Source organism: Lissotriton vulgaris, chromosome 3_1, assembly GCF_964263255.1.
Source record: "Lissotriton vulgaris chromosome 3_1, aLisVul1.2, whole genome shotgun sequence".
Classification (NCBI taxonomy): domain Eukaryota; kingdom Metazoa; phylum Chordata; class Amphibia; order Caudata; family Salamandridae; genus Lissotriton; species Lissotriton vulgaris.
In genome coordinates, this window is record NC_141689.1 from 1,836,526,819 (window position 1) to 1,836,552,568 (window position 25,750).

Sequence of the window (25,750 nt, forward strand, 5' to 3'; positions counted from 1 at the left end):
GCTAACTATAAGCGCTAACTATATATCGCGCACCCGCAATCCACTGCTGATGATGTCACATATTACATCATTCATGACATGGTCAGTGACATCACTGATGACATCACTGATGACATCTCAAATGACATCACTGATGACAACTCAAATGATATCAATGATGACATCTCAAATGACATCACTGATGACAACTCAAATGACATCACTGATGACATCTCATTTGTCATCACTGATCACATCACTCATGTGATAATACAATGAACCTCTTCAGACTCTAATATAACCTTACATACACTCAGTATAAACAGACACTCACAGACTGTCACTCATCCATGGAGTTACTCACACACCTAGTCAGTCATGCAAAGAATCAATCACACCTCCATTTCCTCAACTATACAGTTATACACATCTTACTTATTCAAACATATAATAACACATATTTACTCTCTTATATAATCCCTGATACAAGCTCACAGTGATCGATACAGCCACTCACACATTCACTGGCTCTTATGTTCAGTTATTTATATATCTCAACTCTCACATGTATTGTGTTTTACATACGTACTTACTTGCACATGTAGCAATGAGAAATCCATTCACTCACCAACACACCCATGCACAGTCAACCGCCCATATAGCTGTTTCCACGTGCACTTTTGAAACCATACATCTAGTGAATCAACTGCTCACACATCTATGCACAGAGTCACGCACCTCCCAGCCACCCACACACACACTCAGCCTCCCATTCAAATATTTGGGCAACCAATCAATAACCCATATGGCCACTCTTATAGCTACTGATCAACACATGCAGCAGCTTACACAACAACAAACATACTGATGCACGAATTAAGACAGTTTAGTCACTAACCCATGTACTCAGTGAGACACATTTAATCACTCACTCATACAGTCAGTCATGCACCTACTAAATTCTTCATCCAGACACTTATACATCCACTCATTCTTCAATATGTGAAACATATTTAAACTTTACAGACACATACAATCACTGGATGTTGTGATCAGTGATGTCATCAGTGATGTCACTGACCATGTCATGAATGATGTAATATGTGACATCATCAGCAGTGGATTGCGGGTGCGCGATATATAGTTAGCGCTTATAGTTAGCTAACTATATATGGAATTTCAATGGTTTTATGCGAGTAAAATAAGGTTTTGTAAATGCTAATTCCTAACTATATATGGCCTATAACCTATGGTTTTTTCATTGAATTTTCAAGGTTTTGTAAATGCAAATTCCTAACTATATATCCACTATAACCTATGGTTTTTTCTGTGAATATATATATATATATATATATATATATATATATATATATATATATATATATATATATATATATATATATATATATATATATATATAACTTTTCCTGAAGGAGAGGGCCAGATGACAAATGGGGGATTCTGGCAACAAAAAGCAGAGCTCAATTCAAAATGACTCTAATGGTTGATGAGTCTAACTAGGGAAGGTGCAAATTGTACAAAAAAGACCTAATGAGACTTTAACTTACTTGCTGGATTAATGCCTCTGGCACATCTTTCTGTCTTCTCCCCACCCGTAGGATGAGGCACACACAACCAGTGTAAGACAAGACTTTAGTCTGTGACACATGGTGAACGTGGAATGGTATCACAGGAGCCAGTCATTCTACCCACTGGTACACAAATTGCTTGAGGGTGGACTTGATGTTAGTTAAGAGTTCATATAAGACTGAAGTGAATACGAACATCTGTTGAGGATATTATCCTGACCAGTCGTCTCAGTTATGTTCATGGAAGAACAGCCAATGCGCATTCCTCATCCTGCTGTGGAGAACAATGGTTCCGGTCTCCACGGTTCTTTATTCAGAGAGACCAAATTGAAACCCCTTGTGAACCAGTTTCAACAACACAAGCAATTCAGAACTTTAATGGTGAACATTTATGCATTGAGGTACATGCATTAGTTAAGGACTGCACTAAAAATTTGTCTACAAGGACTAGTGAAGGAAGTTAAACGATCAACATGTTCCAGTTGGACCCTATGGCTGAGGCATAAAGATTATCGAATGGTTTGGTGTTGAAGGTATTGGAAGAAGTGGGTCAGTTAGAAGTGAGGGAATGTGTCACTTGTGATGTGAAAAAGGGCATGAGGCAAACTCCTTGTTTGATAAAGAGGGTGGCTCCACTGAAGAGGTGTGGTGCAGCGGCCAGGGCAGCTGACTTCGGAGCACAGGGTTCATGGTTCGATCCCCGGCAGCAGCTCAGCACCATGTGACTTCTGTGCAATAGCGCACTTAATTTCAATGATGGCTCCTAGCGCCTTGAGTCCCGTAAGGGTTAGTAGTTTGCGCTTTACAAATACGGATTGATTGATTGAAATCACAGAGGTGAAAAGACTGGATTGTACACTAGATGATGTGCATGATGAGAGTAGCAAGATAGTTACAGAGCTTTTATCAGGACGAGCTATACTTACTAATCCCTCTCTGACTGTCCCAGAAAAGACTCCAGCAGAAAGCCTCAGAATTGAACATGAGAAAATAGAAGTACTAGTAAAACAGATGGAGAAGTTCATCCTGACCATGAAATCAATACGCACATGAAACATTTTGCCTTCTGGCGGCTAACCAGGCAAATGTTGCCTGATGAATAAACAAATGATTGTGCTCGTCTTCGAGAATTGTATTTGTCCTCGTGTGACAATGGTAAACTGTTGTCCACTGTGATAGTGAGGACCCTGAAACTCATTAAATAAAACCCACAATTTAGAATTTCTTTTACTTTACTTACTTGACTGTGAAACTATATAGTGATAATCTTAGTAGAACTCTATTAAATGGATTCTAAAATGTAGTCGTATGACTATAAAGCAGGGTTCATAGGGGAATAACAATCCATAACTTATGGGGTCAGAATCATAACATAATGAAATCATGGAATCTGAATCCGAATTGGAATAAGTTATAACAATGTGGCCGCTCGAACATGCCGGGTATTAGAGCGGATATACTTCAGGTCATAGCTCCTAGGCTGGAAAACAATCCCTTTTCGTAATCAAAGAGCAATGACTAGCGCTCGGAAGGTTATAGAGGTACTCTCTGGGGTACTGAAATATATCCAACCCAGAAAACTTGTCTATTTTAGAGGATTTTACCGTATTTTCAGCAGGTTTGGAATAGCACAGCCATGCAAAAGATAATATTGTGCTCTCTACTCGAGCTGTACTAGTTGGGATCGCAGCTGTAGCATACTGTAGGGTGGTGTACTGGAAAGTTTACTGGGTTCAGAAATAGCCAGATGGCCAGGCTGAAATATTTAGTTAGTCAAACAGACTACATATTTCAGATTCCCTGTGCAAAGGGTACAAGTAAAGTTCACACAACGCCAGGATGTTTGGAGTGACAGACTGAACCATTTGTTTAAATATTAAAAGTTAAAGACTTTGTCCGAGATTGTGAAAGACATTTGTATATGCAATAGTGTAAATGATTAGTGATAATTTAGGCCCTATGCTAGTTTAACCAAAGGAAATCACTGTTCTTGGTGTTTTTTGTACATCAATAGGGTGTAAACACCTTTCTATGTTATGGCAGGCATTGTCTGACCCTAAGGTACTGGAACAAACCCGAAGACCAGGGCACATCAAGCAGATACTCTTTATGATGTAGGGGTGAGGATGTATGAATGAATGACAGGATTTATAAAGCACTGGAATTAACCCCGTGGGGGTACCTTCGCACTAAAGGAGCAGAAGTACCTGTCTAGTGAGATCTGTTACTAAAGAGTTCTGTTTTCAGAAGTTTCCTGAAGTGAAGAAGATCCAAGCACTTACGTAGATGTACAGGTAGTGAGTTGCAATGCTGTTGGGCTAGGTAAGAAAATGTTTGCCCCCAGCGTGGAGGTTTCTGTACCAGGGGATGACCAGAAGAGATTTTTCCCCTGAGCAAAGAGATCTGCCCGGTTGATAGCAAGGTATATTGGGCCTCTGTCATTAAGTGCTTTATAGACAAAACAGTAGATTTTGAACTTAATTCTTTGGCGGATGGGAAGCCAATGAAGATGTTTCAGCAAAGGGAGGGACGCTGTTCTAGGGGGCATATTAAGGGCCAGACGCGCTGCCATGTTCTGAACTACTTGCAACCTGTTCAGCAAGGCTTCATATGCCGCCACTAGAAGGGCATTACAATAGTCAAGGCGACTAATTACCAAGCGCTCAATCAGGGTCTTGCGTACCGATGAGATGGAACACTCTCTGTAAAAGACTCCACTTGTAAAACCAAGTGCTTTAGATGGCTGCTACTTGATCACTCATGGTTAGAGAGTGGTCCAAACGGACGTCCAAGTTTTTTGCCACGTTTTAGTGGTAGAGGCTAGGCCAACCTCAAGGGGCCACTAATCTGATGACCACACTTTTTGAGAGTTGCAGAATAATAAGATTTCTGTTTTATCGCCATTAAGCTGGAGGAAGTTTTCAGTCATCCAGCTAGAAATTGCTTGCAACCATCAGCAAGGAGTTTTATTCGAGGCCGAACTATTATCGAATGAAAAAAGAAGTTGGGTATCATCCGCATAAGAAAAGGGAGTAAACCGATGGTCTCTAATGATTTTTGCAAGAGAGGCCACAACACACGGAACAGGGTAGGGCTAAGAGAATAGCCCTGTGGTACCCCTTCGTGAAAGGCCTAATGCGAGAGCAGAAGGGACCCAAAATAATTGTTTGAGTACGCTAGTCTAAAAAGCTCAAAAGCCATTGTCCCTGCATTCAAATCTCATACAGTCTTTGAAGTAGCTTTTGGTAAGACACTTTATCAAAAGCTGTGGACAAGTCCAGCAGCACTAACAACACCGCCTTGTTGTTGTCCAGGGAAAGTTTAATGAAGTCCGTAACACCCATAAGAGAGGATTCAGTGGAATATTTTGGTCTGAAACCAGACTGTGAGGAATCCAAGCAGCCTTGCGATTCTATATACTCCATAAGCTTTGTATTGATATATACTTCTAGTAGTTTATTCATAAGTGGAAGAAATGAAATAGGGCGATAATTCGCCAACTCTGCTGAAGGTGCAGTGGCCGTTTTACAGATCAAAAGCACTTGAGCTGATTTCCATTTCTGTGGTAGTTTCCCTTCACTCAAAGATTTAGTATACTACAAATGGAGGGAGCTAGTTGCTTGGCTAATAAGGCAAACACACTAGCTGGCATAATGTTGGTAGGAGAACTAGATTTGACTGTTCTCAGCATCTCTTCCAGAGTAGATACCTGCAAGGCAGGAAAGCTCTCTAAGCAGGCCTCTTTCTCCTTGAGAGAGGAAGAAAGTAAGGCAGTAGTATCCTGTGTGTCAGAGCCTCTGGGAAATGTATCATATATTTTATTAATCTTTTCTACAAAATAGTTGGAAATATTATTGCTTAGAACTTGAGAGGGAGGAATCTGATTAGTTTAACCAGTAGGGATGGTAAAGGATTTAAGAATTTTGTAAAGTTTCTTAGTAGCGTTAACTGTTTGGCTTAATCCAGAGGAGATTTTGGCTTTCCGTGCTATTTTGATATTTTTGTAATAAAGAGCTACAGCATTTTTGCAAATTTTTCTACTTGCACATTTGTGATTTCCGGCATGTCTTTTCCAATTTTTTACAGTTAGACTTTTGCCTACGAAGTTCCGGAGTGTACCAAGCTGCATGATTTCTCTGGGAAATGGAATGCTGTTTTTTTTAATTGTGCAAGAGTATCTGTGACTGATTTTAAGGCTTCATGGAGTTCATTTAACTTTGTGTTAATATCGCCAGGTTCTTCAAATGCAGGAGTATAAACACTTTCACAAAAGAGTCATCTGTGAACTTGTGCATTAACAAAACGGAGGGGAGAGGGACCTAGGGACAGTTTACCGACCCTACAATGCTACTATCCCTATATACAGTATAACCAACCAAGAATAGCAAGGGAACCTTCCACGATTGCCCAGAGGGACGCCCGGGGTACCGACGGATAGAGCGGTGCTCCGTTTTACCTGAGCTGCAGCCAGGTGAGTTGGGGTTTTTCTCTCCTGCCACAAGGTCAGGAGAAGGATGCTATCACTATAAATCAGGTGATATTTTACCTTTTTATAATCTTCATGAAGCAGTAGCGTTATATGGTCCTGAGGAAGCAGCATGATACCATGGGGATCAAACTAGTCTGCAGAAACATGTCGACCTTTTTACATCAATAGTGGTTATTTGTTCAGTCCACTACGCACTTTTTATTACTTTGGGAGTGAAGAGAATATATTAAAGAGTTTTTCTCTTCTTTACCTAATTTTAAACTCACTTACATTCACTTATCACAATTTATATTCCACATTTAGAGCACTGCTTTCAGTCACCCTCATTAATACCATTTCCAACTTGACCACTGGGTCCCACATGTAGGTCTAGGCTTTAACATCTGCCAGTCCACAGTGGGTTTTGTCATCTTACCTTCATGTGCGAAGGATCCCAGATGATGAAGGGCGGATCCGAGTGGTGACTGATGGGAATCTTCTCACAAAGAGGGAGGCCCCGTGTGTGACTGGAGTAGCACATCAATAGTTTTTTGTTCTGATAGGAAGGAGGTTTCCCCCTTTTTCTAGTTACGAAATCTGTGAACTTGTGCCATTGTCTCCTAAAGTTACAGGATGGATGGATAGGAGTATCTTGAATGCCAGCAATCTAGAAATTAATAAGAAAATGGTCAGACCAAAACACTTGACAGGGAGGATCAGAGCGTATAAAGGGGCAAATTAGTAAGAATAAGATCCATGGTATTCCCTGCGGAATGTGTAGGCCCTATGTTGATCTTTTCCAAACCTAGGGAGGCAATGTCTGCAAGGAAATGAACTGAATCAATATTCACACTATTTTCACTATGAATATTAAAATCCACTAATCCAAGAAATGATTTGGAAGAAATAATGTGCAAAGCAATTCTTTAGTAAAGTCCCTGAGAGGGCCAGGGGGAGGGTATACCAAAGCACCCGTCCAACAATCCTGGGGTGTAAATTTAATCTTGAAAATACAAATCTCTATTATGTATATGCCAACAAAACAGTGTTCAGGAGTACCAAACTAAAGTTAATGAAAGCATTTATGAATGACATGGTGGTGGCTAAACTTGAGGTCCGATATTATGGAAGTGTGCTCAACAAGTGCCTGTGACACATTTGTGTAACCATGACTCCACATTCAGGATAACTGTTGCGAGATATGATGTTGCAGTGCAACCACCTGTGGAGTTTGGATAGTTCTATATTTTGATACAAGAATTGGGTGGGACTCGCTGGATTGACAGCCAGAAAACTGTTGAGCTGTAGTGTTTCAACAAAGACAGTTGAGGTGAAGATCTGTGTGGGAGGAATCCCAGATGAAGGATCCCTGTAGGTCAGTGGCATGGAGTTTGAGAATGGAACATTTAGCAGTAGTGATAGCCTTGTAACTGGGTTGATTGCTTGCACTAGTGTGTCAACTGGCATCCTTGCTTGTTATGTAGTTGTTGAAAAGGACAAGTAAGAGGCCCTTTCTACAGAGCTTGCAGTTTATTTTGGGTGGACTTCTCTGTGGTTGTTTAGGCGGAGTAGTGTTTTTTGTAGCATAGTTCAAGGTAAAGCTTGGTGTGGGGTAGGGGTGAGGGGGAAGCAGTGGCCCAGCGGCAGCCCCTCCATTAAGGCAGACGAGTTGCACCCCCCCCCCCGCCATCAACGTCAAATAAAACGATAATAACACTGGTTTTAAACCTGTTTTATTATCCTTTTATTTTATTCCCCCTGCACCCACCCCCAAGACTCTGACGAGCCTTGAGGGTGGGTTCAGGGGGATGACACTGCCGGTGGTGGAGTTTTTTGTGTACCCCCTTCACTGCGCATGAGGGTCTGTCCCGATGTCTCAGGTTGACCAAACCTTCATGCACACTGAAGCTCTCTCCAGCCCCAGCCACATTGCTGGGGCTGGAGAGAGCATGGCTCCACTCTGCATGGCAGCGAAAGTTGCCAGCTGCTTTCATGTAGCGTCCGGATTGACTACAGTGCAGTCTGAGGGCTTGTACCCAGAAATAAGATGTGCACGATACAGCGGCATTCAAGACAATATATTTATTTTTATATTTGTTTATTTTTTTTTGTCACCCGAACCCAACCCACCTCCGGCCCGCCCCTCCACTTTGGCAGGGGACGGGCTGCTACTGCAGTGGCCTGCGTCCGCATTGGGATTACCATGACATTTCTAACTTGGTCTACAGTGTGGTGAGTTGTTTCGGCTAAGTAATATTGATATTGTTACTGGGAAATACAGTAAAATTGTGGAAGTTCTTGAGTTAAGTTGAAAGCAAGATGTGTGCACAGGTACGATTCCTAGCCTGGAGAAAGCATGAGGGTACTTTAATATCCTGTAATGTCTTGTCATCTTTTCCCATGAAGTACTTGGATGGTGAGGGGTGCACTTATCGGGGACCATGTGCTATGCTTATCACATGCATTCACATGAGTACGGGGATTTTACCATAGTATATATATGCACATTGCATTTCGCCAGTAGTGCTTAGAGTTATAGAATCTCATTGGGCCTCCCAAGGCCAATCCGTGTTCATTTAGGGGCTTTGGAGAATCTGTAGCATATAGCTCTAGACAACCCTGACCGAGCATAGTATTGGCGCCACTACTGTCGCAAAGATGGAGGACACTGGCAATGGAGGATCCACCTGCTTGGTACCTGCAGTCGATGGCAATGCAAGGAGATGAGCACTCCAACGGCAGCAAACACAGGAGTGTCCATGTGGGGCTGCGATCTAATCATTGGTCAGTGTGTATAAATATATTTTATAATAAGTTAATACTAGTTTCCCTGAAAGGTAGGATAATTTATTGTAAAGCCCATTTATTCTCAAGTATTGAATACACAATAATAATTTGCAACTAGTTGTAAACATAGCAGTGCTTTGACTTCGTTTAATTAAGCCTGCTTTTAAAATAAAAAACGAGGGAAGCAGTGACAGTCCTTTAGTGGAGAAGTGTGGCTCAATGGTTAGAGCGGCAGACCCTGATGCAGAGGTCTGGCCGGGGACCAGGGTTCAATTCCCGCCTCGGCAGCTCTTGGGCTCAATTTCCCTGGACCTGATAATTCTCGCCTCGGTGCCTATTCTAATCCTGGGTCCCACTCTGCAACTCTGGGCAATAGCTTGCTTAATCTCCACAACGGCCCCAACAACGCTAGTATGCCTGGATTCACCTTGGGGGTACCCAGGAGTGGGCATTTCACAGGGAAATGCCTGGAACGGTTCCTCAGCGGTATTCGTACAAGCGCCGAGATGCCTCGCCCTCATGGTGATTTTTGCGCTATACAAGTACCATTACATTACATTTTACATTACATTACATTAGTCAATGTAGTCAGGTGTGAAAGCACGTGCCGAAACAGAAACCATTGGTGCCAACATGTTAAATCGAGTTCTAAGGGGAAACAATAGCTAATTAAAGCCATAGGCAGGTGTTCAGATCGTTGCAGCACGTTGTACCAGTCCATCTAACCAAACAGTGCACTTCTAGTGAGATTGTGGACGTAAAATCATGCAGCATCTCCTATACTAACACAAACCACCTCTTGCAAGCCCCAAAAGGGGGCAGATCCTCTAATGCTTAGATGTGCACCAGTCATGTGTTTTGTACATTAAAGCGCACAATGGACGAGTTGGAACAGGCGATAAATGGGCTAGCAACTGGTAAGGCTGCCGGCCCCGATAAACTGCCACTGGAATTATACAAATGCTTCTTTGGTGTTTTAAAAGTGGATATGTTAGCAGCATTTAGAGAGGCTCAGGGTAGTGTTGCTCCTAAATCCTGGGATGAAGCTAGTATTGCTGTGTTTCGGAAAAAAGATTAACCAGCAGATCTCCCGGCCTCATACTGCCCTATATCCCTACTGAACACGGATGGTAAAATCTATTCAAAGATATTGGCCACTAGGTTAGCGGCAGTCATCACTCCATTGGTGTCAACTCGACAGCATGGATTCATTCCAAATTGTGGAACGACAAACCACGTAAATAGGGTAATAACACTAGTAGATCATGCAAATGCTACGGGGGGCACACTCAGTCTTATTTTACTAGATGCTGAGAAGGCTTTTGATCGAGTCTCATGGTGCTTTTTATGGGCTGTGATGCGGCGACGTGGCTTTGGGCAACGGTACATCACAACTGTACAAACGTTATATGGTCAACCTGTTGACAGGATATGCACCATGGGACTTGAATCAGAGGTGGTTCTTATTCGGCGTTGCACCAGACAAGGGTGCCCATGCTCCCCATTATTATTTTCATTATATATTGACCCATTTTTAAAAATGATTGAATCGAGCACAAGGATACAACCAATAATCATACAGGCCCAACAATACTGTGTTTTTGCTTACGCTTATGACGTGACCGTTGTATCATCTAAACCAGCAGAGGCAATGCAGGAGATAGAGCAATTGGCAACAGAGTTTGGGGCCATATCCGGCTACAAGCTAAACACATCTAAAACTCAGATTTTATGTCTGAATCTTAGCTCATATACGGATCAAAGGGTGTCACAAGAAGTTACTTATTTGGGAGTGCGGATCAGGACTTCGGCGGCAGCGCTGGTTAATTCCAACTGGGGAGAGTTGATAACGGGGGTCCGTCGGCAACTCAACCAGTGTGAACGTTTGCATCTTTCGTTAGTAGGGAGTTGCAATGTGCTAAAGATGATGATCCTTCCAAAATTTTTATATTTTTTCAGATGTGTACCTCTGGAAATACCGCGAGCTAATCTTGTACAACTACAGTCTATCTGTATGAGATTCTTATGGTCTCGTGGGAAATCGCGGAGGGCAATGCGGTATATGGTTTTAGCCAGAATGGTTGGTGGGTGGACTGTGCCTGATTTTGCCCTTTACTATTATGCATGTATGGTACAACATATGAATATACTGCTCACAGGGGTAGGGCCTACAGATATAGTGGAATTTCCTTCTATATACCAGATGTTAGGCAATAAAGTAAAAAATTGTTTGTTTTTGAATTTAGACTGGAGTTACTACAAACGTATATGATTCAAGATACTTAGTGCTGCATATAAAGTCTGGAAAGCAATTAAGAAGATGTATGTGTTCGAAAAAATATCTTGGTATACCCCATTGGCAGCTACAGCCTTTTTTCCAAGTGTATTTTGGGATCATAGTGTACATAATTAGAGAACTAAAGGTATAACCCTGGTCGGGGACTTATACTCGGAAGATGGTCTTTAATCATTTGAACAACTTAGGGAGCAATATCACCTGTCCCAGTGGATTTTTTTTAAATATTTGCTAATTAGAAATTATCTTTTGAAGGCTCGTTGGAATATTCAACCCAATCCTCTGATAGAAGCAAATAGGAAGGCAGGAAGAATAGGGACATTTTATTCACTGATGCTTGGCACAAAGCCTAATGATTTGGAGGAGCATGGGCGTAAATGGGCGAATAGTTTAGGATGTCAGGATATACACCTAGAGACTTCCCTGGAATTAGCTGGACTACTATTCCTATCCGCTAAGTTAACCGCCCAGAATTATAAGACCGTCTTCTATTTGTATCACACACCTGATAAAATTGCTAAATGGGGTGGGGACCAAGAGGGAAACTGTTTCCGTGTGGGAACCCAGCCGCTGATGTTGTACATGTTTTTTATGCATGCTCACTGCTAGGTAGACTACTGGAGCTGCTGGATAAGTTCCTAACTGCAATTTTGGGATCGCCTATACATTTGTCACCTATGCAGATTTTGTTGGGGGTAGAGATGGGTGCTGAGGCTGAAGTTGTTGCAAGTAAGAATGTAAATTTGATTTTTTTTTAGCTACAGCTGTGTTAAGATTATGTATAGCCTCCGACTGGTTACAAAAGGATGCCCCTTCATTTGAGGCTTGGAGGTCAAGGTTTTTTGCTATGTTTAATATGGAGTATAGTTTATATGCTCTCAAAGGTCATCGTAAACGAAAACTGGGTCAGCAAATCTGGGGCGCAGTTCTATCCTTTTTGGATATAGATATTTAAATTTGACTATGTGCATTAATGAAACTAGTATCACAATTTTTTTTATTTTTTTATGTGCCTTTCATTTGGTATAAATAATTATTAATTGTAATTAGCTACTTGATATTGTGCCGCATGTGACCAATATATTTCTGTTACTCATGTATTTTCTAGTAAATATTTTTTAAAAGTGCAGTTTAGGCGAGAAGAAAAATGGAAAAAGTGGTAGCAAGTCGAAACAATTGTTCATTGCCATCTGTTTTTTATACACTAGTCTAAAGCAATGGCGTTTGTTACTCTGAATCTTTTACATATAGCAAGTTGTATGTTAAAATGTGTGTCTTAATTCTAAAATATCTCTTTAGCAGTGAGTGGATAGATGAATATTTTGAGCGTGAATTGCTGTACCATCTTGAATGTGTTGGAGGTATTACTCGAAGTATTTCAAAATAAAATAAGATGTTGTGCGTTGTCCTTTGATTCAAGCATGTAATCAATGCTCTTTATCATTCAGGTATATTTTCTAATGACCACATTTCACATGACCTATTTAGCATAACTATGGGTAATTTCAGTGAAGTAGTGGCTCTCAACGAATCAGTGGAATCCTTGTTCCTGAACAAGTGATTAAGCAACATTTATAAGTGAGCCCATCTCTGATATAAGTGAATTAGTCCAAGGCACAGTATGCGATGTCTGTCTGATTGTCAAGCCATCTGATGAGATGTTGAACAGAGAAGTAAAGTTAGCCTTGTTACCTCCTAAATATCTGGGATGGGGAGTTTGAAATAGATCAACAAAGAATTTTAAAAAATTGCTTAGATATATTTTTTTAAATATTTGGGTATAAACATTCTTTCGTAGGAAGCAACTTCAAGAAATTATGTGAGTTTATTTTCCCATCTTTAATTTTTGCCGGTGTCTTTTGCTATCTCCGAATTGTTTTTTTTTCAACAGCGTCATTTCCCGTAGCAACGCTAAGGTTTCTATGTTCCAGAGATCCATTCTATTGTTAAAGGATCAGGTTTTCTCAGCTCAAAATCAACTATCATTCTGGAAATGCTCTTTGTAGCCCCTACATGCATTTTGATTAACTATGAGAGAATGTGGGTATTCTGACTTTGTTTAAATTGAAATGGACAGTAACGGCTATCCTAGAAAGGGCATTGAGCCCTGCTGGACATACCAGCTCAAGCAAACCCTGCCTGATATTCTTTGTTTTTAATTCTGCGCAGCTCCATATAATAGCCTGGCTGTTAGATGATTAAAAAAGTGCTCCTTATGTGTGCTGAGTCAGCATAACTCTTAGGAATATGGGCCAGCGGGCAGTCCCGTAGCATCTGTGAAAGGAAGTCCAAGCCTGTCCCTCACAACTAACATCAGCCTATTTTCCACCTCAAACGTTCATGCAGTTTTTGAATTTTATTCTAGTGACTATTACCAGAAAGACCTAGTCTCCCACGCGTGTGATAGGTATGGAGCACTAGACTTTTTTTTTTTACTTGTGATATGTAATAGGGCGGCCAGTGGTTAGTCTGTTCTAAAACTGTAGCATAAACCACAGCTAATGAATGTACAACTCCAGTCTGATTGTATTGTTAGAAATGGTGGTCAATAACGAGCAATATACGTAACAAAGTAGCGATTCCTGACTGTTCAAAGAGGTTTACATTAAAAGAGACTGTGTCATAGATGCTTATTTCTTTATGCTTTGTATATTAGCAATGGTAAATGAGCAAGAACAAGGTTATATCGGGCAGGCTAAGGAAGTCTCTTTGATTCAAGTCCGAAAATAAAAATAAGTACTAAATGGTAATCGTTATGAGTGAATGGGATTTCCATCATCTGAACACTTACTGCAAAGAGATGGCTCTGGGACTCAATAGTCTTGAAGGAAGTTACAGATTCACATCAGCCTTCAAGGAGAAGAAACATTGTAGGAATCATTATTTTCAGGGCTAAAAACAGTTGTTTGTGGCAGAAATTCCTAAAGCCTAATTGCTTGATTTTTCTGCAGATTTCAGCACACTGTGGTTCCTCATCCAATGTGAATGGAGTGCTTGAGAGGGTGCCATGCCTAAGTCCTGAAGGTAGGTGCAAGACCGATTTCTTATTTACTTTTTTGATATTTTATTGTCAACTATGTTAGTATGTGTTAATGTGATAGTACAGGTCGCACAATAACTGCCACTAAGATGCCCTGGATCACACACTGTTGGCACAATTAAATGTAGCCATCCATCTGATTATAAAGGCAATCGCCTCCCATAAACTGAGCAAACAGAAATGCTTCTTAACGTGAATGAGGTTGAGTTGTCATCAATTATGGTGCAACATTCTATGGTTTTGAGATTTTGTTCTGACCAATTGACTTTTGCTAGTGTCCTTATCTGCTCATTATTTATTTATTTATTTATTTATTTATTTGTTTTCTTACATAGCGCTGGACTCGACCCCCGAAGGGGTATCCTCGCGCTTGGTTCACCGTAGATGCCTAAAGCCGAGTCGGGAGGTGCACAAAAAAGTTAAGCTGTCAGGAATAAATGTGTTTTCAATGGTTTGCTAAAGGCCAGATAGTTATTATTTTGCCTCCGAGAAAACGGGAGTGTGTTTCAAAGGGTGGGGCCCTTATAAGAAAGTGCTCGACCACCCTGTCTTGCCTTCCTGATTAAAGGGATCTGAAGCAGCAGTTGATTACTAGACCGCAGGAGGCATCCAGGCTTATAGATATTACATTTTTCAGCCAAATATTTAGGACCCGAACCAAACGGGCTTCTATGTATAACACAGCAGATTTTAAACGTTACCCGCTGGCGAATAGGCAGCCAGTGAAGTTTCTTCAGTAGGGGACGTGAGGGTGATCGGGCGGGGCATTATACACCACTAATTAGTGTTTGTGTTCCCATTTATTAATTGTTTCTTCTTGACTATAGGTCAAATTCAAGAAGTAGATGGCTATGTCAGTGGAAGTGCATAGTCTTTCGCAATCATGCTGAATTTTACCGCTATTAGTCCTCATTCACATAAAGGCCAAGGCATAAGCAAACAAACCTTTTTCATTGGTTAGATGGCACCAAATACATTCTTCTACAAATCAAATTCTTACTAGCTTTAAGCATTTTTTTTATTTTGGTTTTTGAAATAATCTCTTTTAGGTTCATTTGATGTACAAAATTGCTTCTTTAGTTCGGTGTACCGAATACCGTTGAATTATTATATAGAATTCCAGCACATGTTTTATGACATGCGTTTATCTTTCTCTGGGCAAAATCATCATTTCACTTCAGTTTTAAAATCAAAAAGAATTCCTGATGTGTTAAGCGATTGTTCCATTGCTTTTTGATTTAGTATTTTCTAAAGAGCTAGTATAACTGCACTGATTTAAACGGGTGTATTCTCATCACATACCTGGAAAACCCGTAATCCAGTTTGCAATGTCTGCTTTCTTCTAAGTCACTGTCCTACTTTAAAGTACACAAACCATCTCATTGTGTATGCTGCACAGAAATCTGTTGTCAAGCCCAATCGCGGGTACTTTGTCAAGTGCTAAGGATTATCCATTTCCATTTTCAGGATGTTGAGTTCATGCCCTTTGCATTAGAGCATCAGCAAAACACTGAGCGTTTGGTAACATAGAATCCTTTCTATGGAGTCACAACTACCCTCAGCACATTACTTGTGAAACATACCCAGCACTTGAGGCAGTCGAAATCTGTTGACAAAACTTGAAAAGCTGCATAAACACGTTCACATTTCTGTGGGAAAAAAAATAAAATCTTCAAAAAAGACGGTGAACGGTCATATTAAATGTATTGGACCAGTCTAATAATACGCAATGTGCAACAAACTTCATGTGTTTAATTCGTTGTAAGCATTTCTGAATGTTTAGAAAACAAACCAATTGAAGAATATATTGCCTCATTTCTGCACCCCTGCTTTCAGCTGCAGTGTGTGAATCTGTCAAATTCTCCATCTCCATCTTCCTCTCACATCTTCTCCCACACACAATGCCCAGCTTCCTTTCTGTTGCTTTACTGCCCCCTCACACACCTTTGCTTTGGCATTGCTTGCGTATTTGACCACAGTCCTGCTTTCACACTATTTAGTATGGTGTCTACACATTTCCTTTCTGCTTTAAAGTTCAGAAAGAGATTGGGAAATCTGTGTACAATTTCCAAAATGTCGAAAATCTTTGCAAAATTTTCAAAATCTTTGATGTTATGTTATGTTATGTTAAATAACTTATAACGCGCACGTACACCGAAACGGTTTCTTGGCGCTCGTGACAGACATAACAAACCAGGGCCAGGAGATCACACTGTTCCAGCTTTGAAGAGAAAAGTTTTTAAGGTTCTCCTAAATGACTCGTAAGTAGGGCAATGACGAAAGGAAGAAGGAAGGGAATTCCAAAAGATGGGGCCGAGAGAAGAAAGGCGCAAGCCGCCATGCCGCTTCCGGCGGGAAAAAGGAATGCAGAGAAGATTATCAGCAGATGATCTTAAATTACGGGTGGGGAGATATCTCTTCAGTTTAGAAGACACAAATTCAGGGGCGCGATCGTGGAGAGATTTAAAGACGGTGCAACCAAGTTTAAAGGAGCACCGTTGGGCCACTGGGAGCCAGTGAAGATTCCTCAGAAGAGGAGAAACATGCTGGTGTTTAGGTTGGTGATACACCAAGCGGGCCGCCTGATTCTGGATCAGCTGAAGTTTGTGAAGCTGATAAGCAGGAATCCCCACGTACAGGAGATTAGCAAAATCAATCCTGGAGATAACCAGAGCCAGTAAGACTAGAATGAGTGCCTCTCTGGTAAGAAAACGACAGATCTTACGGATCCTGCGCAGTTGAAAAAAACAGGATGATGTCACAGCCGAGATCTGGGGTTTCATGGATAAATCCTCAGAGATAACCACTCCAAGGCTTTTCACGGTCTTGACCGGGCTGGGAGGGATGCCAAGGGAAGGAGGCCAATAGGTGTCGTTCCAGGGATTAGAAGGGCCACCCAGCAGGACGAGTTCCGTTTTTGATGGGTTCAGCTTGAGCTGGCTGTGAGCCATCCAATCTGAGATCAGCAACATGGTGGTTTGAAACTTGTGACGGGAAGAGGGTAAAGTGTCCAAGGGAAAGACCAACTGGAGGTCATCAGCATAATTGAAGATAGTTGCAGGGGAGTGACGAAGGGAGACCATAAGTGGTTGCATGTATAAATTAAAAAGAAGGGGAGAGAGAGCAGAACCTTGGGGGACACCACATGTGAGAGAGAGAAAGGGAGCAGTGAAAGTAGACAGATGGACTGCCTGCGAGCGGCCCTGCAAGAAAGATCGCACCCAGTCCAACGCAATACCCTGGATGCCGGCGTTTCTGACACGGTCGACCAGGATAGCATGATCGACCGTGTCAAACGCCGCCGAAAGGTCTAGCAAAATCAGGGCTTGGGAGAGGTTGTCATCAGCGCCCGCTCTGAGGGTGTCCAAGACAGCCGCAATCACCATCTCGGTGGAGTGGAGAGGGCGAAAGCCAGCCTGCTGGGGATCCAGAAATAGAGAAGTCTCCACGAACGAGCTCAGGCACCCGGTAACATAGGTCTCTAATATCTTGCCCAAAAAAGGGAGGAGAGATATGGGCCTGTAATTACTGAGCACTAGTGGATCAGCGCCGGGTTTCTTTAAAATGGGTAATACCACGGCCTGCTTAAAGGCCTCTGGAACAACTCCAGATGATAAAGAGGTGTTGAGGAGGGCCAAAGCAGGACCGGGACAGGCCATGAAAATTTCCTTCAGGATATGAGGGGGGCAACAGTCCCTGGGAGATCCGGAACAGACCTTATGAAGAAGGTTATGAAGGTCAGAAATAGAGATAGGAGGAAAAGAAGAGAATACCTGAGGGTTAGCAGGAGGGAGAGGGAACGATTTGGAGGGGGAGGGTGGAGAGATATTAGTTTTGATGATGGAAATTTTTTCTAGGAAGAAGGCATTGAGCTCATCACACAAAGCCTGAGTAGGTGCCAGTGGAAGAGTGATGCGGTCAGGGAGGGAGAGCTCATTTACGATTGAGAAAATGTCTTTTGTTTTGGAGGCCGACTCCAGGATCTTTGTAGAGAAATAATGAGTCTTTGCCTCAAGTATCGATGATTTATATTTACTCAATAAGGAGATAAACTCTGTCTTGAGTAGAGGGTCATACTTGTGGCGCCATCGACGTTCAGCTTGGCGAAGGGCAAGTTTATCAGATTTAAGCTGGTCATTAAACCAGCGCTGGGCATCGTGGGGGCGTTGGACTTTTATGGTCTTTAGGGGGGCTACTAAATCGGCTGCTTCCTTCAGCCAGTGTTCGAGGGAGGAGGCTTGGTGGCTTACTGAATCGGGGTCTACCGGGGCTGAGGCTGCCAAGAGGGAAAGAAGTTTTGGCAGGTTGGCATTTTTCCAGTTGCGAGCCTTAATGTTCGTAGGACGAGGAGGACGGTGAAAGCTGGGCAGATCAACTGAGAAAGAAATAATATAATGATCTGACCACGTACATGGAACAATCAAAGGAGGATCGATATCAAGATTGGCCGCCCAGACTTGATCGAGTATATGTCCCTTACAGTGGGTAGGACTGGAGATCAGTTGCTGGCAATTCAGACTGCTGAGGGTTTCAGTGAAACGTTCAGACAGTCTGCTTTCTTGGGGGTCATTAGGCCAGTAATTAAAATCGCCCAGGATAAGAATCCTAGAGTGATTAATAAGAAGCTGGGAGATCATGTCCCCAACTGACTGGGAGAAAGAAGGCATGTAGGCGGGGGGTCTGTACATGAGCACACAGGTAAGGGAAGTGGTGACAGAGCGAAGCTGTATCACCAGAGTCTGGGTATCAGGAATAGGAGAACAGTCCAGGGTAGAAAAAACAAATTCCTTGCGAATGATAGCGGCGACTCCGCCACCAGTTTGCCCCCTGGGGCGATCAGCATGTAGTATATAGTACCCGTTAGGGATAGCAGCTAAAATATCGGGTGCTGAGTCCTCGGTCAGCCAAGTCTCAGATAGGAACAGAATATCTGTCTCAGTGTCGTCTAGTAGACGATAGATTTCCAGTTGGTGTCTCGCCAGGGAGCGCGAGACACCAACTGGAAATACAAGTGCGCTGTTTTTTTCTGCAATAAAATGCCACGGATATGAATTATTTTTGTCATTGGTCACTGTTTACTCCACGTAGGGCTCTACTTAAATGCATGAGTTTCTGCAAGAGCACAAAACCGCCATTTTAATAAAAATGTATTGCTTTCTTCTCTGGACTTCATAAACTATAAACAGATCACGACTCAAAAGGCCATTGAATATGTGGTTTCTGGAGCAAACTACAGTTCTGAGCTGTTTGTATCAAGCCTGATACTGTTAATCGAGACCTGTCTCAGCGTATCATCTCTACGAAGGCCACATCCTGGTAATTGACTGAACCATAGGATACTGGAAAATCGCTGGACTTTGTTACATTAAAGACATCTCCCGTTCTTCTGCTCTACCAATAAATGTGTGAGGAAAAATGTACACCCACCATTCATTTCATGAACATCAATCTGTTGGTGCAAATGCAAGAGCAAACACATTCGGATTACATCTTCTTCCGTCTGATCCATCTCACCGTAGGCTTTGACAGAACTTATGTTCAGCAAAGGAGAGCTCCCTGTGACTGTGAACTAGATTGATTTCGATTTGATCACAGCGTGATCTACAGTGGCAGAGAAAACGGAGTGTTCACATCAAGACCTGAGAGAAAAATCCTTCTTAAAACAATGCTTTGACATTGTTAGTCTGTTTGAAAAACATGACAAACCAGTGTAGACTACTAAGGAGCCTGCATCACTAAGAGGCAAAGTTAGGCATAATTATTTAATAAGATGAAATAAAACAGATATTAGTAAGTGTGCTTTTCATGCAAAGCCTCCTTCTATTAGGTTTGCTTCAGGCTTGATATAAAATATTAATGTATTACTTTACTATTGCACTTTGCAGTATTTTACTACTTCTGATTAAATTTTAACTACAGTTGGTCCGTGCTAGCAAGAGGTGCAAGGGTCTGCCTGAAGACAATTACTGCAGAAGAGCTACCCTTCTGCAGATCCTATGTGCTTCTGAAAATGTATTGTCCGTCTTCAGTATCCTACAGCCCTATCCCGGGCTGACTGTACTCCATTTCTGACCCAGTCCTCGTAAACGGTACCTATTATCAACGTCTGTAAACGTCTATTCAGCTGTTAAGAAGCAGCTTTCAATCATCATTCATTATATGTACTAAAATAACTGAATTGATGTTTATCAGCAATTGGCATACACCCAGTACCACAATATTTCATAAAGCTTGGCAAGAACAATGCGATTGTCACAGTGGAGGGTTGCTGTATCTTCTCTTCTATTGTAATGTTTTGATCAATCTAAACTCCTGCATATTCAAAAAAAATTTATCTTAATCCATCAAAATTTCCTCCTGTTCTTTCCTTGTCCAGGTTCTTACTTCTGGGGACCGGTTTCTTATCCTATTATCCCATCTTTACATTGACCTTGCATCTGTATAATTTCGTCGAAGTTTCAACATATTAAATATATTCCTCAGCTTTGATGTCTTGGGATGCTTCAACAGTGCGTGAAGGACACCCATTTCCATCAAAAAAACAATTGATCCCTCTCGGTCAAGGCCACACGCTTGATTTGAAGAGCCTACAGACACCTAGTTTGTTGCCTACAGTGTCACCTGCCGGGGCATCACCACCATACTATTCTACGCTGTCTTGATAGATGCCTAAAATATTACATTATTTCCTATTTTGCAGGCGTCATTGCATCTTTACTCATAGCACCTAACATGTAACTTGTGTTTTGTTGCCAGTAGCTGAACAGCTTCTGCTCTGCCCTCAATCTCTCCTACCATTAACTTTTATTATTTATGCTTTTACTCTTTTGTATATTTGCTGAAAGAACCAGCTGGACCCCACAACTGATAACATGTCTTTTTAGCTTTTTTGTCTTTTTTCTACTGATTGCCATAGCTGCGAAGCATCCTCATGTCAAGTGACACCTTCACCTGCCCTGGTTTTCTGCGCAGAGAATAGTTTGCTTGTTGTGATTTGTAAGCCGGTGTGTCTAATGGTAATAGCAAAACTAGAAGTTGGAGCTTTTGACAAAAATGCAAGGACTGACTAGAAGTGTCTCTCAACGTAATTAATTGGCAGCTCTACATTTCACCATTTACTGGAGGTACAATGTCCTCCATGAACGCACGTAGTACCATCTCCCCTCTAAGATGTTGGTGAATGCCTAACTATTGATCATCAGTATACCCCCCCCTATTCTCTATAGCCACCTGCAGCTGTTCAAAAGAGGACAAACTCCCAAGTATATTTAAGGCAGGGCTGGACTGGCCGTTACGGGCACCGGGCAATCCCCCGGTGTGCCGCAAGGGTGGGGGCCGGTAGCTGCAAAATCAGCCCTGTAACAAAATCGGCCGAAAACCTGCCCTGGCAAAGAGCTCGGTCGCATCCACCCCATCCCCGGGGGGGGGGGGGGGGGCCGGGCCGGGCCGGCCGAGCACTTTGCCAGGGCCAGTTTTGGTTCCCAGTCCGGCCCTGATTTAAGGGCAATGAATACCTGAAATAGGCCGACGTAGTTTTTTTGTGACTAGATCAGAATGAAGTAATCTGGGAATTGCGAGATTAATTATCTCGGTGAGACGTGTCAATTATCTATGTGAACTCCTGAGCGTAAAGAAGATGAACCAAAGCCAGACGGGTGTAGCAATCGAACAAGGCAGGTAATAGATTTAATTTTGACTTATGATTTAGATCTGTGTTCTCCAAATTGGTAAATTGGATGTCCTGGACTTGTGGCAGGAAGAAAGTTTTATCAGCATTGTTGGCATCAACCAAAGGAGTGAGTTGCTGTATCAGGCAAAATTGATTCGGGTACATTTGTGTAATCTGTGAAACTTTTTAGCTAATGGGTACCTTTTTCTATTTTCCTATTCAACTACTTATTTTTATGTTGAAGTTTTGTTTCCTCTGTATTTCATAATGTTTTGGTGGAATAAGCTACACCCAGAAATGACATTTGTCAAAAAAGTGCATAAAAAACAGTTTTTCTCAGAAATGTTGTTTTTTGAAATGTAAATAAATTGATCTTTTGCACCATCCACTTTGTTATGCGTTTTTTTTGTAAAAGTTCAGTTATGTTGTGGGGCACCACTGAGGTTTCTTTCTTTGATTTGCTACCCCTCTGATTTCCCAGGTGTGAACGGAAACAAGTGCTTCAATGCCTCCATGATTCTTGAGAAATACAAAGTAGGAAAGGTGATTGGTGATGGCAACTTTGCTGTGGTGAAGGAATGCGTCGAACGGTGAGCACTTTTCAACCCCATGCACCATCTATAACCGCTTGTCTGCTGTCCTTGTTTACTTCAATTCGTTTACAGACAATGTTGTTTATAGAGTGAATACGCTATTTTAGAGGTTACTCGAAAAACGCGTTAAAAACACCTTTCCACCGGAGAATAAAAAGTTTTCATTTAGACTTGTATATTACAGCAAGTGTGTTTTTTGCATTATTTACTTGCCCTTGGGTGTCACTGCTTAAAAGAGTCGAACACACCTTGTCAATTACCCAACAAGCTTACGTATCCGTTGATGTGAAGCATCTTTGAGAGATGTCTTTCTGTGGAAAACAGCCATGTTAGAGGATGTAGCGCTGCCCGTTTCCGCCAGTAATTCGAACTTTTGATGCAAGTGTTGAAGTTTGTGGGTTTTATTTTGGCTGGAATTTGCATGCGCACAGCTTGCAGAGTAAGGAAAGCATTATCCAGCATTCTGCTCTATTCCCTTTAGAAATGTTTATTAGTTACTGTCTGTTAAAATATGTGTTTGGGGTTCACTCCAAAAACGAACATATTTTAGGCCTCTGTTTCTTTGTCTTTCTGTGTTGAACTCTTATCTAGAACAGCACACTATAAAAACATCAGCTTTCGGCTCTGAACTTTTTACAGAGATAGTTTTTGTAGGTTTGCAAATAATCCCAGGAAATGGTTTGCTTCATATTTTATCCAAGATGTAATTGAGATAACGTGCCTTTCTACATTTTTGGCTGCCAGATTGTAACTATGACAACAGAGCTGTTCCAGCTGCATATCCTGAGCATGTGTCTTGCATTGCAGTGTTAACCTCTGGTTTGCATTTCTCTCCAAAACTGTGTATTTATTGTTCCAGTTAGATCAGACCTTAAGGCTTACTGTGGTATTTAATTGAACTTGGGGGCATATTATCAAGAACGGTGTTAAAATTATCGCCGACTTAGCGGCAGGAAACTGCCGCTGAAGCGGCGATAATGGACTTGATAATATTTCCTTGTGAATTCCCATAGAAGCCCAGGTTCACACCAGAACCTGGGTTTACCATGTCTTCATCTAACGCCAGGTAACACTCAACGTGACGGCTAAAGATCACAATCGTAGTGTAAATTCTGTTCTCAAGGGACCCATTTGAGAATGGCCAGTATCCACGAAATAATGGCCAAGGAATTGGTTCCACTGGTGTGGACTTTTCGGTAATGAGACATAAAAGGTTGCTGGAAAATGTAACATTTAGGACCTTCCTTTCTTGCCTCACTGTCCATCACAATTGTATTATTTGCCTTATTTTTTTTTCTGATCTGTTTTGGTAGGCACCTTGATGCCTTCAGGTTTTAGTCACGCAATACAAATTGTTTTTCATTCATTCATAAGGTAAGCATAGCCACTAGGACCCTGGGAACCGGAAGGCTTTGTCACAGCATCAAGAAAAGTAATAACAAGCAGATAAAGGCAAATCTCGGGAGGCCGGCCGAACACCTGCTGTGCAATGTACTGTTACAACTGTAGCTACAATATGCGTTTGTATTGAGTTTCCGAATTAAAATGGACACAAACCCAGTTCCAATTTCTTTATCTTCTAGTTTATTGTTCCACCAACCAGGCAGGCATGAATGCACAGCTGTGTGCACAGTGGAGGTACCAGCTCAAGTCTATTATGTGTCTGAATCAGCAGTTTTGTTTAACAAAAGCTGCACTCCTTGCGAGAAACATTAGCCCCAAAAGTGGGGAAAAGACCGCGATCTTACTCAGCCTCGTGCCAGGCTGCACATCTAAGGTGCTCTAGCAGCGGCTCTTCTTTTTGCCATGGTGATGCCCAAAGGTGTGTCATTGGAAACTGGAATGATGTGATAAGGTGGAAAACTCCATTTTCAGAGAGGCTGATCTTGGGCAGAAGGAAAAACACAGAAGAAGGACTTTTTAATAGGAGTATGAATCATGTTAAAGGGATACCTCTAAAATAGAGGTTATCCCAATACCGCTGTGGGTACAACCCCAAAAGTTGGCTTCTCCACTCCATTAAACACAAGAATGAAAATTTAATCACTCAGTGAGAGTGAAGCATTCAAAATAGTTAATATTTTTGTGCCTAGAACTTAGTGTTAAAAAGTGCTATTTGTAGCATTTAATTTATTTCAGCGCTTCTTGACAATTCATGTTCCACAAAGCCCATCTGCAAATTTCTCTTTCCCCAGAACAGTTACATGGGGCTTGATCAGTGTGTCAATTTTTCACATTTTGTGATCGGAGGACATTTTTCAGTGGCCTTTTAATCAGCCCTCTACAACCATTGGCCTCTTCAGATATTTTTGCTTCTGTTCACCATAATATACAGCATGGAGAAAAGGGTTAGTCCACCTCAACAGTTGGCTCCCTTGCCCTGTGAGTAACTGCATTTTGCCTGATTACTTGCACTTCTGCCTAAAGAGGCGCACTTAATTGACAGTTGGTGGCAAATACTATACTTTGCCATTGCTTTTCTAATTTCCATTCTATATCTTTTTTTTATTTTTTTTGTTCCCCATGCGTGTTTAAACTATAGCTTCAGATTACAGTGACACCTTTTCTTTGCCATGATAAGCATTGTATTTTCCTGTGCAATATTGCCAAACACAGTTTGTAGAACTTCTCTGCGTAAGCATTCTTGCTGGGGTTCAGTCTTACTGCTGTGTTAATGTACACTCCCGGTTATTCCTTGCTATCTAAGACATGTTAATAAGAGCGCAAGGTAGGCCATCCAAAGGCAAGGCTGGGTGATCGCCATACTGCTCACGGTCTAAAAAATGAAATGCCATCGTAGTTAAATTTCAGGATTGTTGCCTACAAATTGAGACCCCCCTCCCATCTCGCTGTCTTCAGCAATTATTTGTGGCTGGTTTATATTAGCTTGTGAGCTTTCTCCTTCAATGCTGCTGTTACATTGATGTATTGTGTCGCAGTCATCTAAGTCAGACCAGCTTGTAACCCATTCCACCGTATACAGAAAGACTGCATAAACATTTGCTAAAGAAAATATCTTTAATACTTGGGTGTAAGCAATCACCAGGATGTAGCGCTGATACTCGCATAACTATGATCAGTAGTCGCTAAAGGATAGCTGCATCAAGATGGGTGTCCCTCCCGCTGTCTATGGCGTGTAGAGTGGCTGACATCAAGAGGGGTGTTCTTAGGCGGCTACATAGCCGCATCCCAATACCTTTGACAATTTCATTCCTCGAGTCTTTGCATGCGCTACTAACTAAGCTTATATGGGCGGGTATTGAGATACACTGACATTGCCGTATGATAGGAGAGGAGTCTCAATCCCACATATGAAGCAGTATAATTGA

At 41.8% G+C, this 25,750-nt stretch overlaps 1 protein-coding gene across 6 annotated transcripts in view; it reads left to right on the forward strand.

Moving 5' to 3' along the window:
- Positions 1-25,750, forward strand: part of DCLK2 (doublecortin like kinase 2) — a 498,513-nt gene that overhangs the window by 338,987 nt on the left and 133,776 nt on the right. For all 6 annotated transcript variants that reach the window (XR_015309377.1, XR_015309378.1, XM_086962280.1 and 3 more), the window contains 2 exons: positions 14,071-14,143; positions 22,310-22,418. Coding sequence is in view for 4 of the 6 variants with exons in the window: in XM_086962280.1 (XP_086818406.1) it covers positions 14,071-14,143; positions 22,310-22,418 (182 nt within the window). In the remaining 2 variants the exon portion in view is untranslated. The remainder of the gene's footprint in view (positions 1-14,070; positions 14,144-22,309; positions 22,419-25,750) is intronic.